The 14,722-nt window shown below is 38.1% G+C and overlaps 1 protein-coding gene across 2 annotated transcripts in view; it reads left to right on the forward strand.

The window, feature by feature from the left end:
• The window catches only part of kif26ba (kinesin family member 26Ba), a 96,743-nt gene that overhangs the window by 35,873 nt on the left and 46,148 nt on the right, over positions 1-14,722 (forward strand). For both annotated transcript variants that reach the window (XM_056256148.1, XM_056256147.1), the window contains exon 4: positions 6,082-6,251. In XM_056256148.1, the coding sequence (XP_056112123.1) occupies positions 6,082-6,251 (170 nt within the window). The remainder of the gene's footprint in view (positions 1-6,081; positions 6,252-14,722) is intronic.

Consider the following 14,722-nt stretch of genomic DNA (forward strand, 5'->3'; position numbering starts at 1 on the left):
AATTACCCTGGATGCAGGACCTTGTTATAAAAACAGTTTGGATGCCACACACAGAGCTCTGACATTCCATGTGGACTTTGTCTTATCCCTTATAAAATCTCCTCAAGGAGGGCTCTTTTCTGAAACCCACATCCCTTTCTTTGGAGGAGGAATGTGGCTCCCACCCAACGGACACTTATGACTTGTGTCCAGGCCCATTTAAAGGCATGATGAGGCAACTTCAGTCTTGAATATGTTTTTATATAAACTGTTGAATCTATGTTTATTATTTCCTGAAAGAAGTCTCTCGTTAAACTGGTTTCTTTGTTTATGAAGTTTATGCTATGGGCAGAGAGCATCTGTACGGCGTAGGGGGTCTCCTTTGCTCTGTCAAGTGCTATTACATTGATTCATTCAAAGAGTCTCTCTACTTTATAGATTGTACACAATCTGAATACAAACCCTATTTTACATTCATCAGGTCAAGTATAGCTGCATGCTCGCCTACTCCTTCATGTCACAATCAATGTAAACCGTGCCAAAATAAGAACAGGAGGATTGCATGAGTCACCATGGACTACAATATGTGTCTTTTGCTTTAATATTTGCCATACGTTTGCAACAGTAGAAAACTTGATGCAGAATTGCAATTTGAATATATGAATGTAGAATGAATGTTTTTTTTTTTTTTTTTTTTTTTTTACAGTTTTTCTCAGTCGCTTTGGTGCATTTCTCACATCACTATTTACATTTGCACAACAGTTAGTTCAACCTCCACAACATTTAGTCATTTGTGCACATCATAGTAACAATTTCTCATTCCTTCCAACAAATTGCAAATGCTTTTGGACATGCATCAATTGCTTTCATACAACTCTCTGTTGTTTTATAACATTATCATTTGCTTATGTCGTGTTAGTCAAAATTAACTATACTTGTGAATGCTGAATAGTCATTCCATATAAAACAAATAGTCCTCATTTCATTGCTTGAGTCATCACATACAAAAATGTTGAACTAGTTGTCAAAATCTGTCAAGCAAAAAAAAAAAAAATGTATATAATTTTTCTTTCATGAAAATGTCTCCTAAATTGAACAGTTTCTCTCAGGTGAACTTATGTGGCCAGCAGAGAGGAACGTATGGATGTGCATGAATGATTTACAGTACTATGTATGTTGTATGTTCAGTTCATGTACTGCAATATTGTTTACAGCTGTGCACAGCTCTACCCAAAGGGAGTTTATGTTTGTTGTAAATAAGGGTGTATTTTTTCTTTTGCACAATGCTGTGAACAAATTAGAATTGCAAAGAGCATATGCAGTAAAAATGTGAAACATACATATCCAGTGTCTTGTACTCAGTTACCTCACTAAATACAGTAATGTGTAACTTTACTGTAGTTTTCAAATGGCTGTGCAAATAGTATATAGTGCTGTCTTGAGCATTTTCAGGCAGTGTCACCAAGATCTGACTTTTTTTGCATTGGAAAACATTTACAGAGTAAACTGTCATAATGAAAACATGACAAAGCCATTTGACTATCTTGTTCCTAAACAGTGGTGTCAGGACTTTTCATCTTGATGACATTGACACTTTCATTGACATGAATACTTGCTTTTGAGGAATGAGCTATCCATTTTGAGCAAGTGACACGCATTTGCAGGTTATCAACTAGGTTTTGTAGTTTGTACTAATTGTTTTGAGAACTGCATTAACTGTTGTGCAAATGTTGATGTGAGAAATGCACCAAAGCGACTGAGAAAAACTGTAATAGAAAACTTTACGTGTTGACTTGACCAAGCCTTGTTTTTTTTGTGTGTTTTTTTTTTACTTTAGGTTTATAGGACTTACAGATTTACAGACAAAGATAGCAATAGAATGATAGAATGATAGAACGATAGATAGATAGATAGAACGATAGATAGATAGAACGATAGATAGATAGATAGATAGATAGATAGATAGATAGATAGATAGATAGAATGATAGATATATAGATAGATAGATAGATAGATAGATAGATAGATAGATAGAACGATAGATAGATAGAACGATAGATAGATAGATAGAACGATAGATAGAACGATAGATAGATAGATAGATAGATAGATAGATAGATAGATAGATAGATAGATAGATAGATAGATAGATAGATAGATAGATAGACATTATCTCAGTAAAAAAATATTTGTCATCTTTTTTTTTTGTATATCCCATGTTTTTCTTTCTTTCTGCAGGGCATCCATTCCATTCCCCGTTTTCCATTCCATTGAGAAGTGAATCTGAACTGTCACAGATAGATATAGAGAGAGCTCATGGGATGGTGGTGAAGAATAGTGCTTAACATATCCAGGGAAGGAGTATCCAGGCTGTGCAGTGTGTTCCGGCTTTAATTATGATGAATGAGGAAGTCTCTCCTTGCGGGACTGCAGGGATCCGCTGGGGAACGGGGTGGAAGGAATCCTCCACTCAAGGCCTTCTTTTAGATCTTTCCATTCCTCTCTTGGGTATTTCTGCTGCATCAGGAAATTTCCAGTTTTTTAGAAATGTTCTTTACCTTCCTCATCCATCACATCTGCACTTGGCCCCGGTGTCATGTAAACCTGGAGCCAAGACAGTCACAGGGGGTGCATCCCGGCCTGCTGTTGAAACACATGAAATGAGACTTCCAAAAGATTACAAGCGCTGGATATTTATTTCACACACGCACAGGGACAATCCGTCATCTGCGTTGAAGTTGCTATAATTGTGCTCACGGCATTCTAATAAGCTTGAATAAATCACTAGAAATCACAAGAATTATATTTTTCTGCAATATTAAAGTTCCTTTCTTTAGTATTTGCAATTTTATAACATACTAAGACATTATACATCACATTTATCTTCTCAAGACTTAAAATTCATGAAATATGATAATCTCTTGATAATCTGCCTCTTTGTTTCTAAATAAGACTTGATCAGCGTTATCTGACATTTTTTTTATCTGGACTCGTAGAATCTGCTCTGTTTCTGCAACAATTAGATGGCATCATGAAATGTAAAATATCAAGACTGGCATGTGGCAGGACTTGGCTTTTGTACACAAATTTATTTTATTTTATTTTATTTATTTATGTATATATATATATATATATATATACATTATACATATTTTAGTTTCGAAGTCTAACACCTCACATATCACGTAACCCAAGGTAATGGGATTTCAAATGTATAAAAAAGACAGGATAGAGTAATTGTATGCCTTTTGTTCATATAAAAAGTACTGAAGAAAATTCTCTTACAGTCTATTATTTGTAACTGGAGAACTTGGACAGAAGACTTGCAATGTGCCTGGCTATCTGCTGATCTTTGATTAACCTTTATCTGGCTGATATCAGTAATGCTAAGACTTTTAATTTAGCTTCACAAAGCCATATGGGCCAGCAAAGGGAGTATGAAGGTCAAAGTCAATGTCAAACAGTTGAACATAGATGGATGGATGGATGGATGTGGGTATTACATTTGGACAAATGTAACAAAGGGCTACTATATCAGACAGTGGAGAGAGAGGAGAAGTACGGTAAATGAGGTTGAGAATGGAAGGAGGGATGATGGGAGGATGGGCAGAGAGGTGCAATCTGTGCTTTTGGCACTGCTGGTATTTAATGCTCCTTCTCATTCCTGCACAACAGATGGCAAATCAGCCGTGGGTTCCCAAGTGGTCTGACTAGCTGTGAGCAGGGCTGGGTCTTTTCAGTGCTACCATGAGGATAGGATTGCCATTTAGCTCATGGAAAGCAAACATTGAAGATTCATTGAAGTATTTTTTAAAGACCATATTGTACATTCACTGCACCCCCCCCCCCCCCCCCCCCCCACACACACACACACCAAAACCAGTCATCATTTATTTTTTATGACTTTTTTTTTCTACTGTACCTTTAAGACTTTCAAATGACCTGTTATGATTGGCTAACCTCTGTGTACCTGTCTAGTTCACACTGTTTCTGAATTCTTAATAAGTATACAGTATGTTCATTTGCTCATGATTCTGATTTCAAAACACCCATTTTTGCAGCTTAATTTCCATAATCATTCTGGCTTGAGGAAGGAGATTTGCATGATTAGAATTAGATTATGACTATTATGTCATCAGATCATCGCTTGTACTGAATGAGCTGGATTTAGCTTTGTGGTAAAAAAAAGCCTAATTCAATCATTAATAATGGATAAAAGCTTTTTAATATTTTTCATCTTGCCCTCTGTAGCTTATATGTAGATTGACCCGTTCTTTTGTTTGATGTAGGATGACATTGTTATATAAATCTGTATTACTGATCTTTTGTTGGCAGATGATCAATATTGTGTCCATTATTAGCGGTTCATTATCAGGTTTATTAATGGTTCATGGTTATTCCCATGACGTTTCGTTCCATTTACTCCAGCAGCTCCTGCAGTTGTCAAATACAAACACACCTACTGTAAATTCATTGCTTGGTCACATGGATGTCTGCCCAGACCAATGCGGAGTTAAGGAAGTGTATCGAGTCCAGACGCTACTATATATACCTGTCAGTCATGTGCTATCATGGAGTATTTTAAGACTGCTGTGCGTTTTGCCACCATACCTGCAGCCAGACCGAAATAACACATGTGAGGCTGTGAAGACAGCATGAGCCTTTGGCTTTTCAACGGCTCAGTTTAGACTCTATCTTTCTTCGAGGTGTGAAAGTCACTATTTGTACTGTTAGGCCTGTTTGCAGATGCAAAGTGGCGAAGCGTCTTTAATTTGGTGAGAAAAGCTGTGCAGAAAAACTGTCTTATGTCCCAGGGGTTCATATTTTATCACTTTTTTTGTGTGTATAAAATCACAATTTTTTATGAAGATCTGTCTCGAAAACTCGTCCCTTTATTACATGCATCATTGTTTTTTATTGTAAAATAAATCACAATGTATTATATATATATGTATAAAATTAAAATCTAATCATAATAATAATAATACTGTAATTTATAATAAATATGGCTATAATATGTATATTATATAATATGGCTGTAATATATAAATTCACCATTATATTATTTTTTACATGTCTATTATTATACATAATAGATTTTATTATTATTAATCATAATAATAAAATGTATACATTTTAATAACAATGTCTTAAAGAGCATGCTTGATTGAGATGAAATATGAAACATGATATGAAAAGAGACATTTTTGAGAAACATTTTTTTACCAGATATATTTATCATTTCCAACCAAAGCTGTAATTTTGTCAAATCACGCAAAAAGTGTGAAAATATCAGGCTGTAATTTTTCTGTGTTTAGGATACGCAAATTGCAAATAGCAAAACCAAGGTAATTTTATTTCAAAATTACACTTTGTTGGAAATGTTTATCAAAAAAATCAGAATTGTCTTGTGATGCATATATATAATGTCCACTCCTGGACATTTTTAGCAACAAATGCACTGATCTGGGTTTTCTCACTATCCTTCCAAGCTTATCTGAGTGATACTTCCCTACATTGGTGAAGCATTCTGGGTAAACACAGAGGGCTGCTGGTTCACTGTACAGCAGAGCTCATCCTCCTCAGGGACTCGTGTGTCCTTATTTGGGGCGAAATGACAGACCCCGGCCCACAGCAACAGCAGTGCCCTCACCATCTATTTACAGCTGGGGCAGGGAAGGGGGTCCGGATTATTTCCAAATCTTCCTGAGTGGGTCTGGCTGAATGCTTGTTTAAGAAAGGCAGCCATGCTGTAGGCCCTTCACAGCACACTTATCAGGGCTGTTTCTCATGACTCACGTCTAAGCTGAATTGTTTATCTGAATGCCTGGCAGAATCTGTGCTAAACTTACTCACTGCCACTGCGTGACCTGGGACACTTTCTAGAGACGTCTGCGTGGAGCTACCGCTGCTGTAGTTCAGACAAAAATAGAGTGTTTTCAGCCCTTATCCCATGCACATCGGGGGGGGGGGGGGGGGGGGGGGGGGGGGGGGGGTTAAAATACCAAATTGAGAACATTACCAAAACTACACTGCATTTGGCTCTTATTTAGTTATTTGTTTCGCACATTGATTTTAATTCCCATGTTTACTTGCATACAGATCTCTCAAATGGTGTCGGAGGGCAACCGGGAGGGTCTAAACGAAGCCGCGCTCAACCGATACAATGCCGACCGCCCGACTGCGTACAGCAACCCTGCTGCTCCACCTCCTGCTCCAGTAACCACAGCGCCCTCCAGTGGCACCTCCGCTGCTGCGTCCTTCTTTGCCAGGTAAGACTGTGTGCCCTATCATATATCCGGTGCAATGCGGCGCAAGTGTGTTATGCTAGTTTGCTAGCCTGACGCAGTTATTATTTTCTTTTTATTTTTTATTTTCTTATTATTTTATTACATCCTACGCCACGTTGTTTAAATAGCAAGTGCATTTGCGCCCATTTGTGAGTCCATTGGCGTGCTGGTCTGAAAACGAGGTGTGTTCAGGCGCATTGTTGGCGCATTGCTATTTTGAGGCAACTGAAATAGACTGGAAAATGAAACCTGGTCTAAAGTCAATGGGTTATAGGCGGGTCCACAGCGGGCATACACTTCACATACACATATACATGTCCCGTATATGGTCTGCTCGGTGCTTTAACCTCGCGTAGAGCAGATCTGTTTCCTCGCTAGAGAAGCGTTCAGTTTTTCCGCTTGCAAATTCCGCCATGTAAATAGCGAATCCGCCATGGCGCGAGCGCAACTGGCTTTTAACGGGAATGGGAGATGAGACTCTGATTGGTTTATTGCACGATACGCCCCAAAATAAGATTGCACGATACGCCCGATACCCCTCATTAAGAGAATAGGGACTGATTAAGCATCATTAAAGTAGCAAAAGTGGATTCGGACACGCCCTAAGTGCACTTGCGCCGTGCGCTTTAGACCATGCGCTTAGATCATTAAAATAGGGTCCTCTGTTTGTGTGTGTGTCACATGACCTCACTATGTTGTGTGCTTAGATTAGCTGGTTGCATTTGGCTACAATTCTGCGACACATCCAATTTCTAAATACTGTCAGAATATGTACTGCATTTGATGAAAAACGTATTTGACTGCTAATCATGTTCTGTAAGTATGCAGGGGTGCTGCACAAACTGGACATTTCCATGTGACCTTTGGTGTCATGTTGCTGTTATGGCTTCATGGGATTGTGAAGTGTCCATTGGATGCATACTTGAGAATATCAGGTTATCTCACATATTTTAGTCACCATATCCAACCAAGCAATCAGATCATCTGTTTCAAAAACACACCATCCAAATGCACAAGAGATAGGTTTATCGAATTGTATCTTCTTTAATGAATTTTTCCTCCAATAAGACAGCGATCTTGATAACATGACAGCTTCCCTTGAGCAAGCTCTCTCAAGTCTGAATATGTGATGAGCTTGACGGCCATCTGCAGTCTAAACACTCTGTCTGTCATTTCTCAGTCATAGAAGGGGTGTAGTGGGACTCGAGGTCTGACACTGAGAGTGGTTGCATGTCCTCTCGTGCTTGATCCTTCACTCGCACTCATCATCACAGCTGTCTGTTGTCAACAGGACATTTCTCACACTTGCAAACACACTTGCACAAATGCACAGGCACGGGCAGGTGTTGTCACGTTAATGGTGTCATATGAGATGCTCTGATCACCGGTTGACTTTTTCCCATAGCTGTCTCCCTGTAAAGAATCATTGGATTTAGTGCGGAAGTCCATTTGCCGCTGTTATGATTGTGTGTATTGTCTTTTGAAACAGGCATTATGTCATACTATGGGAAAGACATCCTCTTTCCCGATTCGTGCTCTGGTCTCTGTCGCCCGGTGGGGCCGTGGGAGGGGGCGAGGACATAGATCATGGGGTTTTATCGGAGCTGGAGTCGAGGAGGAGAGCGCCGCAAGATAGTGGGAGACGAATGGCCCATGTGAAACCTCAAAACCTCTCGTTTTCGTGAGAGCCTTTAATAAATCCAGCTTCTACAGCAGCTGGAGTTCATGTATTTTTTGTATCAGAGGGCTACAGTGGTGGTGGCACCATGATTTAATCTTCTTCTCCCCCATCTTCCTCTTTGTGCCCACTGCTTAGATGCCAGAAGACAGGCCTCTTGTTAATAAAATTAAAAGAAGAAATCCCGCCGTTCAATTACAGTAACCTCACTCCAAAATGAAATTCATTAAATAATGAGTAATGAATGAAACTCCATAATGAATTTATAAAAGAAAATTGTTCATGCAATATGTGTTCCGAAAACAATTTACTTGTAAATGATGATAGAAAATTAATTATGGAGTTGCATTCATTATTAAATATTGACAGTTCTTAAAAATATTTTGTCATAAAAACTGGTTGGCATGGCATTTTTGGCATGTTAATGGATATGATCATTTTGATATGTTCTGTCTTGATCTGAATAGATCAGAATAGATCTACACTGCTGATTCTGCTGGTGCTGTTGGTTATTGCTGCTGTACGGGACTTGATGACAGAATATTAGAATATTATAAAATTTTAGAATTGATGGTGACAGAATTATGTAGTATTATTCTGAAAAAGTGTTAGCATTCATTTTCACTCATGTTTGATATTGAGATGTTCAACAAACAGTTTTAGATATATGACCTTTAACCAGTTTGATTAGTCTTCAAAACACAAATGAAGTGATTATTAATGAAACCTGAGTGGTCTCTGTCCCTCCATTGAAAGTCCAGGAATCCAAAAAAGCTAATTAGAGCATCGCAAAAAGAACCAATCGGTTTAATCCAAGTCTTGTGAAGAGATAAGATTGCTTTCTAAACCGAACAGATGTAATTTAGGCTTTTAGTCACATAAACACAGAGAGCGTATTACATTTGGTGGTTGGTGATTGGCCAGGTTCAAATGTCACTACATTTATAGTTAATATTCATGAGAGTACTTTCAGTTGGAAAAGGTTTCAGTCTTTCCTCGTTTGTCCATCGTTTTGTTTTTCATATCTCATAGCTGTCTATCAAACTGTGGCAATGGGCAGAAAACATTTACAGTAAAAACCATTTGGCAGCGCCTCTGTTTCTGAAATGTGGTACTTTGTTTTACATGAGGGATAAACAGTTATGATTGATGGCATTTTGCCTCATCTGTAGAATGAATTGTTATACTGCTTGTGTGCTGTTAATCCCTATGAGAGATCTTAGTGTAGATGTATTGCTCAAACACTCTAAATATTTCTTTAATGTTCAGATCACAGAGAGGTTAAGAGGCTTCCATTGTGATTTACTGGCCTCATATCAACCACGCTGGCGGATACCAGAGCGAGAGAATGTACTAGATCAGTGGTTCTCGACTGGTGTGTTGCAGACAGCAGGACAAAACAATACTGAATGCAAATAATTATTTGCAACTTAACTTCTAATCATGCATAGATAGGAAAATAGCAAAAATATATAGGCTTACAACTTTTAAAAGAGAAGAGAAAAGTGCATATCATCTGTTTTTGACGTCAAAGCTTACTGTATGTCGACAATTTGAATTCTTTTTTTGCTGCATATTTATCAGTACAATATGAACAGGTTGCATGACATGCCAAGAAAAAAGACAAGCAAGTAAATAAATAAATGTAATTATTATTAATTGAGTAATATTGAATCGTTTAATTAAATTTAATACATTATTTTAATTTATCATTCATTCATGTGCACTGTCCTGAATAAATAAAATTATTTTAATTGAATTACTTATAAGAAATGTACTATATGCACTGGAATATAATGTTTCATTCATGATAAATAATATCGTTTTCAATATAATATTAATAATAATTTTTGGAATATTTATGTTTTAAACTATTTTGAAATTGTGTAAAGTCGGGCCTTCATGTTCAGAGTAAAATCCTGAAGCAAAACCAGTTAAAAACCACTGTGCTATAATTTGATCATTTATAACATAATAAATGCAAACTCCCACGTTTCATGTTGCTATTGATTTTGCATTTTTCGACATGTGTCTGCTGTTCATTTTCCTCTTTCACGGCAGTGAAAAGAGCAGGAGAGAGTGTGCCATGTGATTTATAACCACCGTGCCCTCATGTAGCAGACAGTGTCAGCCATCCTTCGGCAGTAAAAAAAGAAGGCTGTAAATTTCAGAAGAAGGTGCGGGTTTACATGAAGGACAGCCCTCTTTTGTGTATAAATGTGTCTCGGCCTGTTGTTTGACAGGTAAAGACTATCCTGCCAAAGTGTGTGTATGTGTACACCTGGCACACATTTTTCTCTTTGTTTGAAACAGAACCGTGTCACACCCCTTGCTCTTTTTCCCTGTCCTTACTCTGTGCTCGCACCTGAAAATTTACAGTCGTCGTAACATGCCTTCTTGAGAGAGTGCTGTGCTTTATGGGACAGGTGTCATGACCTGACCATCCGGATGCGTTCAGTTAAAGATGTGGCAGGGCTGTCAAACTCAACCGCACATCTGTAATTTACACGCCTTCTTTCCAGAAACCAAGAAAGACATTCTTGTTCTTTTTTTGATAAATGCGCCACATTTAAATGTTCTAAAAGCCATTTGAAAGTTTTACTGTCTATTTAAAAATGCCAGAAAATGAACATTCCTATTATATATATACAGCATTGCGCATCTCTGAGCAACACATGGTAGTGGGGGTTCGTTCCTGAATGAATCTGTGCTATTAAACGAATATGTTGAGCGAACGATTTCAAAGACTCACTCTTTTTATTAGTGAATAAATCAGTGCTTTGTAACAAATCGGTTGAGAGAATGATTCCATCAGTGTGTCCGAAACCGCATACTGTCTACATTTGAATTTGAATTTACTTCTTAACCGTGTTGTATCTCAACCGTCAACCGTCTCGGGCGGAAGGTCACCCGTGTACTTTTTTTTGAATACTTTGTATTCGGACGTACTGCTCTGTTGGCTTACTGTTTTTCGCATATATAGTGGGGAAGTAATTGATTTCTGATGCAGCGCGTAACTCATCTCAAATACCATCGCTTGTTTCGTTTAGAAAGAATTCGTTTTTTTGAACAAATCGGATGAGCAAATTATTCAGTGATTCCCTCACACAGTTTTAGTTCCTGAATGAATCAGTGTTTTGAACAAATCAGTTGAGCAAATGACTCAATGATTCACTCACAAAGGTTTACCCCAAACGTAAATCCATAATCAATTGATATGATTTCCTTCAAACTATAAAACTAATCTTCTTTATTATTTTATTTTAAGTTATTTTATTAAAAATGGTGTTTTGGTAGAAACTATGGTGAAGTCTCTCAGCTGGCTCTGATCAGGTCATTTTTCATAAGTGGGTTTACTAACCCTGCGTTGGCTCCGTCAGCTCCAGTCTACGAGTTGTTGTCTGCTGTTGGCACACGATGAATAGCTGATCTGACTGCATGAGAGACTCTATCATCAGCCTTGCTCAGCGGAGTCAGGGGGCCAACCGTCACCCCTGTGCAACCATGCCTGACTTTTCAACAGTCCCTCCTCGCTTTTCCTCTGCTTCACTCACCCATGTCACGTTCCTGTGGCTCTCGTTTGTTCTGGCGGGACCCCTGATCCCTGGTCTCGGCCGCTGCACTTTAAGTAAGGACACACTGACCTAAAATGGTACAGCGGGTTGCCCATAAGGAAGTGTTCTTTTAATGATTTTGTAGTGGAAAAAGCCTTTCAGTGTTATGGTTTCTTATCTACAGTAGAGCACTGGCTGTGTCTGTTCTGTGTAACAGTCTCCATGCTTTCCTATGCGGATATTTATCTCTCACTGAATTAGTAATCATTCTTCTCATTGTTTAAAGTGGGATTCTGTGGGGATGTGAAGTCTATACTCCTAGATTTGCTTGTGGTATCCTAATTTTTCTCTCTCCTAAAGGAGGTTCCTGTGCTGTAAGGTGATCTTGGGAGCGTTCTAAAGCCCTGTACTCATATCGTTTAGATCTATTTCTAGATCTGCCCTGGACCAGTCAGTTGTTGTCCCAGGTGTGTTGGCACAGGAATGGGTCTCTGCTGTGCAGAAGTCAAATTGACATCTCAGCAATGGCTTAATTCCAGTACAGGTCGTTCTCCTCCTCTTTCTCTATCCATCTGCTTCCCCTCTACCCTCACATCGCTGCTGTACCCCGCATCTAAACACCCTCCCCGAGCCCACCGCTGCTGCAGTATGATTATTTGTAACCTGGTTGGTTAGTTTAAAAAATGACAATCCATCTTTTCGTAGATTTCGAGATTTCGTCTTTCACCTATGGGTGGCAGGTCTTTTCCCGTTATAGACCCTAAGCTATGGAACTCTCTTCCCCTGGCTCTTAGGACAACAACCAAGCTGCATGAATTTAAGTCTAAACTCAAAACCCATTTGTTTAAACAGTATTATCAGTCATGGCATGTTTTTCAAAACATTTTTCATAACTCTGTATTACAGTCATAATGTTAATTTAGGTACCATTAGTCCTTTGCATCTTTACTTCAACTGCCCATGCTGTCTGTAAATAGTGTCATTTCTTTTTTTTGTTTTTTGTCTGTATTCCAAATGTAATGCGATATGCAACTGCAATCGCTCATTTTCTTGCACTGGGCAAATGTCTATTGTCCATTTATGTGTGAACTGATTGTTTGTTCTTTACTTTTATTGTGAAGCGTCCTTGCGCTTGGCAAATGCGCTATATAAATTAAACTTATTATTATTATTATTATTATCTTACTGTATATATTTGTGAATGATCTCATATTTTCAAGATTATTAAAGAAAGAAAACATAAGTCGAATATCATAAATATATCATAATGTAAATATGCACAATTTCATGCCAATATTTGCATCAATTAATTATGTTTTGCTTTGCTTACAATTACAATTATGCTTTGGATTATTTAATAAAAATTTATTATTTTATGAAATTGCTTACAAAGACAAACATTTAATTATTTAATTATTTATTAAATAAATAAATAAACTAAATGCCTGCATTTTCCTGCCTGTCTAAAATGCCTGCTTAAATATTTTCATAAGTATTTTTTTATAAATATATTTTATTTATTTATTTAAATAAATGCCTACATTTCCCTGCCTGCATAAAATACCTGCTTAAATATTTTCATATTAATATTTGCATATATACGTATTTTTTTATAAATATATTTGATTTATTTATTTATTTAAATGCCTACATTTCCATGCCTGCATAAAATGCCTGCTTAAATGTCATTTTAGAACAGCATTAGATTTCTATATTTTGTTTGGGAAACAGAACCCTTTCTTTACTGTTCATTTTTAATACTCTCATTCTCATTCTTTTCTCCTGAAGAAGAGACTCAACCAGAAACAGATTTCTTGCATTCTGATCCTTTAACTGTGCTACAGATGGTTTGTGTGTGAACGAATAAAGGTGGGGTGCGGGGTACGTACCCCAGAGATGATATAATGCGAGCAGCCATGCATAACCGCGGCCACTGTCAGTATGTGCAGCATGTGTCGTTTTGTTCATTAACTCTCCCGTGCCTCCATCTCTGGAGAGCTACAGTACCGCCCCCCTCTGCACCTCTCAGCGCACCACCTTCTTACTTCACCATGGCCTTTAAAACAAGCAGGGTCGCCTCAGAAACCCCTCACATCAGCACTGACCCCAACCCCCCTCCTCTGCAACCCTCTCTCCCCCCACACGCTTGAATGATCGATTGAGCTGCCGAACATGCGGGGCAGCGGGGTGTGAGGAGAGTGAGAGGTTTCATTAGTGTCCCTCTAAAGAGCCCAGCCACATTTATTCCACAAATATTCGCCTTAGGGGATGCCTGTCTCTGAAGGCATTTCAGTACAGCAGTGCTTGGCGTGTGTGTATATATAGATATGTATAATAATGTCTGACTGACACTTTTGCTCTAAATTAGCCTATCCTCATTATTTCCACCCAGAGCCGCATTTCAGATGTATTTTGTGGGGAAAATTTGTCTTTTTGAGGGGAGGTGATTTGACTTATGGTTGTTCCCTCATTGACTATAAAGCTTTCTTTGACTTATAAGCGACCACCTTACCTAACTACTTAGCAACACCTCAAGAATACCCAAGAAAAGCTCAATAATCATATAGCAACACTGTGATTTCGCTGTGATATGCAATACATTTTTTAATGAACCTGATTGTGAATGTTACAGGCAAGTGGATACAAGCGTGTATAGAACAACAGCCCTGAGTTTATGAGACAATAACAATGCTTTTTTTTTCAAAGCTAGAATTATGATTCATAAAGACGGCGACCCTGAGCTGCAAGCAATGAACTTTACCCCTTTTTCTTTGAAATGTCTCTTTCTGTTCTTGTGTCTCTCTCTCGTTCCCATTCATCTTGTTTGACAGGAATGAGGGGCCACTTAAAATTCAGGGCAATTAACTCCTGATCCAATCCATTTAGCTGGGAGAGGATGTGAGCGATCATTTAAAGTGTGTCACAAAGCAGTGACAAGTGGACATCAGGCCTTATAATGACCCCTACATAAATTATAAATGCAGGCTGAAGCCAGAGATGATTATGAGCTCTTTCTGCACCATAACATAGAAATTGAGTTGAACACGTCCAATGTAATATTCAGAATAATGGTAGGCTTTTCATTTGGGTGATTTTTAATCTTTTACAGTACATTTAGTCCCAAACTGGAATATTTGTTTCCATTCTACTTAATTTAACGATTAGGTCTTATATTTACAGATAAATTAGCATTGATTCTGCGAGGACATTTAGAGCATGCT

The sequence above is a fragment of the Rhinichthys klamathensis genome, unplaced genomic scaffold (genome assembly GCF_029890125.1).
Source record: "Rhinichthys klamathensis goyatoka isolate OS25496 unplaced genomic scaffold, OSU_Roscu_1.1 h1tg000123l_1, whole genome shotgun sequence".
In the NCBI taxonomy this organism is placed as follows: domain Eukaryota; kingdom Metazoa; phylum Chordata; class Actinopteri; order Cypriniformes; family Leuciscidae; genus Rhinichthys; species Rhinichthys klamathensis.